At 34.7% G+C, this 4,321-nt stretch overlaps 1 protein-coding gene across 7 annotated transcripts; it reads left to right on the top strand.

The window, feature by feature from the left end:
* Positions 1-1,491: 1,491 nt before the first annotated feature.
* On the top strand, positions 1,492-3,997 carry LOC131019854 (uncharacterized). 7 transcript variants are annotated; one of them, XR_009100494.1, is made up of 5 exons: positions 1,493-1,886; positions 2,409-2,757; positions 2,828-2,934; positions 3,220-3,631; positions 3,722-3,997. XR_009100494.1 is itself a non-coding variant. In XM_057948474.1 (3 exons), the coding sequence occupies exons 1-3, from the start codon at positions 1,620-1,622 to the stop codon at positions 2,896-2,898; spliced, it is 687 nt and encodes a 228-aa protein (XP_057804457.1). In that variant the 5' UTR covers positions 1,529-1,619; the 3' UTR covers positions 2,899-3,997. The 7 variants fall into 7 exon arrangements, 2 of the variants coding, with proteins under 2 accessions (XP_057804456.1, XP_057804457.1); XR_009100495.1 differs by having other exon boundaries at positions 1,492-1,886; positions 2,828-3,631; XR_009100496.1 differs by having other exon boundaries at positions 1,645-1,886; positions 2,409-2,934; positions 3,220-3,581.
* Positions 3,998-4,321: the final 324 nt, after the last annotated feature.

Here is a 4,321-nt window from a genome sequence, read left to right as displayed (position 1 = left end):
GAATTCATATTTTAATGTTCTTCAATTCACAACCAGATTTATGAATTCACAACTCAATATTCTCGAATTCACGACCAGATCTATGAATTCACAACTTAATGTTCTTGAATTCACGACCAACTCGATGAATTCACAACTTAATATTCTTGAATTATCAACCAGATCTATGAATTCACAACTAAAACTTAAATTCACAACTAAAATGAATTCACAATCGGCTCGATAAATTCACAACCAAAAAATTTTGATTGTGAATTAAATTTCGATTGTAAATTCGACTGGTTGTGAATTCACAACCAAAAAATTCTGGTTGTGAATTAAATTCTAGTTGTGAATTCGACTGGTTATGAATTCACAACAAAAAAATTCTAGTTTATGGTTTAGGGTTTAAGGTTTAGGTTTGAGGGTTTAGGGTTTAGAGTGGGTTAAGGGTTTAGGGTTTAGAGTGGAATTAGGATTTAGTGTTTAGGTTTTAGGATTTAGGGTTTAGAGTGGGTTTACGGTTTAGGGTTTAGGTTTTAGGGTTTAGGGTTTAGAGTGGATTCAGGGTTTAGGGCTTAGAGTGGGCTTAGGTTTGTGAATTCACAATCAAAAAATTCTTGTTGTGAATTCGACTGTTTAAGGTTCAGGGTTTAGAGTTTAGGGTTTAGATAGGATTTAGGGTTTAGGGTTTAGGGTTTACGGTTGTGAATTAAATTTTCGTTGTGAATTCGTCTGGTTTTGAATTCACAACCAAAAAATTCTTATTGTTAATTAAATTTAGGTTGTGAATTCGACTTGTTCTAAATTCACAACCAAAAAAATCTGATTGTGAATTCGACTGGTTGTGAATTCACAAACAAAAAATTCTGGCTGTCAATTAAATTTTAGGGTTTAGGGTTTAGAGTGGATTTAGGATTTAGGATTTAGGGTTTAGGTTTTAGGGTTTAGAGTGGGTTTACGGTTTAGGGTTTAGGGTTTAGGATTTAGAGTGGGCTTAGGCTTGTGAATTCACAATAAAAAAAATTTGTTGTGAGTTCGACTGTTTAAGGTTCAGGGTTTAGGATTTATGGTTTAGAGTGAGTTTAGGGTTTAGGATTTAGGGTTTAGGGTTTAGGGTTGTGAATTAAATTTTCGTTGTGAATTCGACTAGTTTTGAATTCACAATCAAAAAATTCTTATTATGAATTAAATTTAGGTTGTGAATTCACAACCAAAAAAATCTGATTGTGAATTAAATTTTGATTGTGAATTCGACTGGTTGTGAATTCACAAACAAAAAATTATGGTTGTGAATTCACAATTCACAATTCACAACCAGTGTGAATTCACAACCATAATTTTTTGTTTGTGAATTCACACTGGTTGTGAATTGCGGGATTTTTAAAAGGGGTGATTTAAAGTGGACATTTTTTTAATTTTTAATGTGAAGGGTATTTTGGTATCACTGGCCATTTTTTAATATTTTTATGTTAGTGGACAATTTTTAATTTTACAATATGAAAGTGACCATTTTAAAAAGAGTCAATATATAAGAATACCCACTTTCATATAGCAAAAATAAATTTTATCCACTCAAATAAAAACTTTAAAAAATACCCACTTTTTGCTTGAAAAGACTAAAATGTCCCTCCTTAAAAATGGGCAATTCTCGCCCCAGCTTCCGAAATTCAGAATTTCTTCAATCTGCACTATCTCTCTCTCTCTCTCAATTACCAGACCCCGGCAACTACGTCCATTCTCCGGCGAGTCGCTGCGGCGGCGGCAATAGCGGTTTATCGGCGAAGAGTGGATTGCCGGAGATCGAAGGGAGTGGATTTTTTATTTTGGGATCTAGGGTTCGAGTGATTTTCGATTTTTTTTCTGGTTCTAGATCAATTTCCTTGAGCACTCTCGAAGATTTCAAGGTAAATCATTCACAAAACTCCTGTTTTTTTCGTTATTTACTTTGCAGATTTAGCGTATTCTCACGTTACTTCAGTTTCAATTTCATCTACCTCTCCGTAATTTCCTCAGTGATATAAGATTCAAATTCTAGGGTTTGTGATTTCAGCTCGTTTTGACTTTCAGAACTTTAATCTACACGAAAATGTTCAATGGAAGCCAATTAGAATTAGATTTCGATATGCTTTTGTTAAGGTTCAGTTAGAAACTGATCGAAAATGTTAAAATGTGTTAGCGTTGATATTCTTGCTGCATATAACAAGTTTTTCTTTTTTTGAAATATTCATATAACTAGTTCGTTTAGTAGGATGCTTGCAATGCTCAATATTATGTGTTTGATGATTCACTAGTAAAATAGTTAAAAGTTTCTGCTGGATGATGAAAAACTTCAGTCAATTTGCAGCTAATATAGCTAATGTCAGGTGTTTGATTTCGTATCAAATAACTAAGTTTCATCATCTCTGAAATCATCTCTTTTTTTGCAGAACTCTTTGGCTCCAGTTCATCCAGCAAAGACACAATTATTAGAGTCAGATACTGTCTCGGATCTGACTTCAATTCTATCTTCCTCCTCCGTGACTGCTACTCCTTACAAGCACATTTCCATTGAAACGCCCTACACCGACAAATCTGAGATGGATTCTCTCAAGATGGGAGGATCAGTTGAGGCAGAGGTAGTGTTAAAACATTTAAGAGAAGCTAGAGTTCAAGTCTCGAAATCAAAAGATGTCGGCCCTTCAAAGAATGTCGTGGAGGCTCTCATAAACATCATCATCGAAGAGTTTCGTGGTAGTGTTTATGAAGAGGATGAATGGCTTGATAAACTCCTGTCGAGTAAGCTCAATCAGGTTTTCTTGATCTGTATTATGGTGTTATTCTCTCTGTTGATGGTTTGGTTCCTCAGTTCGAGTTCAAATGGATCCTTCACAAGACCAAAGCCAACATAATGTGCTAATTGTGACTATTTGTGGATAAGAGATTGGAAGAGCAGCTGCCGTGAAATAAACAAATGTGAGTAGGAATCCATGAAATGGAAAAAATTCTGCTATCTACCAACTGTTTTTATTTCAATGTTGCTTGAGCAGCCAAATTATGCATAAGCATGAAATGAAAAAACTCTACTATCTACCAACTATTTTGTTTCAATGTTGCTTTAGCAGCCATATTTTTGCCTCTTTTTTTAATGTTCTTGAGCTGTGATAATGCCTTGATTTATAGATCAGTTATAGAATGCATTATATGTGTCCAAGTTCTTAATAATGAACTCTATTGCCTTCTTCATTTGGTTTCTAATAGCTCTGTAATGTTGGATTTTACTCGACACACCGGGGCACTTGCTCGAGAGGCCATCACTGTTTGGGGCGCTGGTGCAGGAGTACGCGAACCGGTCGGCGGAACTGTGACGAGACAAATCTGCAGTTGATCTGTTGGAGGGCTCCTTTCTTTCAGATATTTCTCCCCAGCTCGATAGGCGCTGGGTTTTTGAGATGTTGGATTTGGCCTCTTTTGGCTATCATTCTTGGCAGCAAGTCTTTCTCTTGTGCGTGGACTATCACCGGTTTTGCTGCCTATTTTGGTGTTCTGCCATGGGGTTGTTAAGTTCTCTTTTCTGGACTTGGTCGACGGGGGGGATTGCTAGGCTGATTTGGGTTGCTTTGGTTCGTCCTTTGCATTTTTTCATTTCAGTTTGTTAATTTTGTTCCTCAAGGTAAAACAAAGGAGTCGTTTCCTCCTATTCTTTTCTAATATAAATTGAAATAAATGGTGAAGTTGATCAAGCAATGGTTGCTTTTGACAGTGTTTGTGATCACAGAGATTCCAAAATCAATATAAGAGGGCGAGATGGGGGCGAAGCTCTCCAGCAATGGAAGTTTTATCCGTAGGAATTCAATCACCCATGGCCATGGATCTTCTGCTGCATTTTAGTTTTTCGTTTTTTTTTTTTCGATTTCTTGAAGCAGCTGCATACTGTATATTCTTTGTTGGTGGGAATTCCAATTTTTTTTTTCTTGAAACAATCGATTCGTTGAACCTACTTTAATAGTATGGTTAAATTTATAAAAGGGAAATTTTTTATTCTCATATGATTAAATTCATAACTTAATATTCTTAAATTCACAACTAACTACATCTATAATTTACAATTTAATGTTCTTGAATTCAAAACTAGCTAGATCTATAATTCATAACTAAAATTAGAATTCACAATTAAAATTAAAATTCACAATTAACAATATTTGTAATTGTGAATTCATTTAAAACTTGAATTCACGACTAATAATATTTATAGTTGTGAATTCACGCGAATTCATGACTAAATATTTATAGCTGTGAATTCATTTAAAATTTGAATTCACAACTAATGTTATTTATAGTTGTGAATTCACGACCAACAATA

This window comes from Salvia miltiorrhiza, chromosome 4 (genome assembly GCF_028751815.1).
Source record: "Salvia miltiorrhiza cultivar Shanhuang (shh) chromosome 4, IMPLAD_Smil_shh, whole genome shotgun sequence".
Lineage (NCBI taxonomy): Eukaryota > Viridiplantae > Streptophyta > Magnoliopsida > Lamiales > Lamiaceae > Salvia > Salvia miltiorrhiza.
This window is presented reverse-complemented; position numbering and strand designations above follow the sequence as displayed.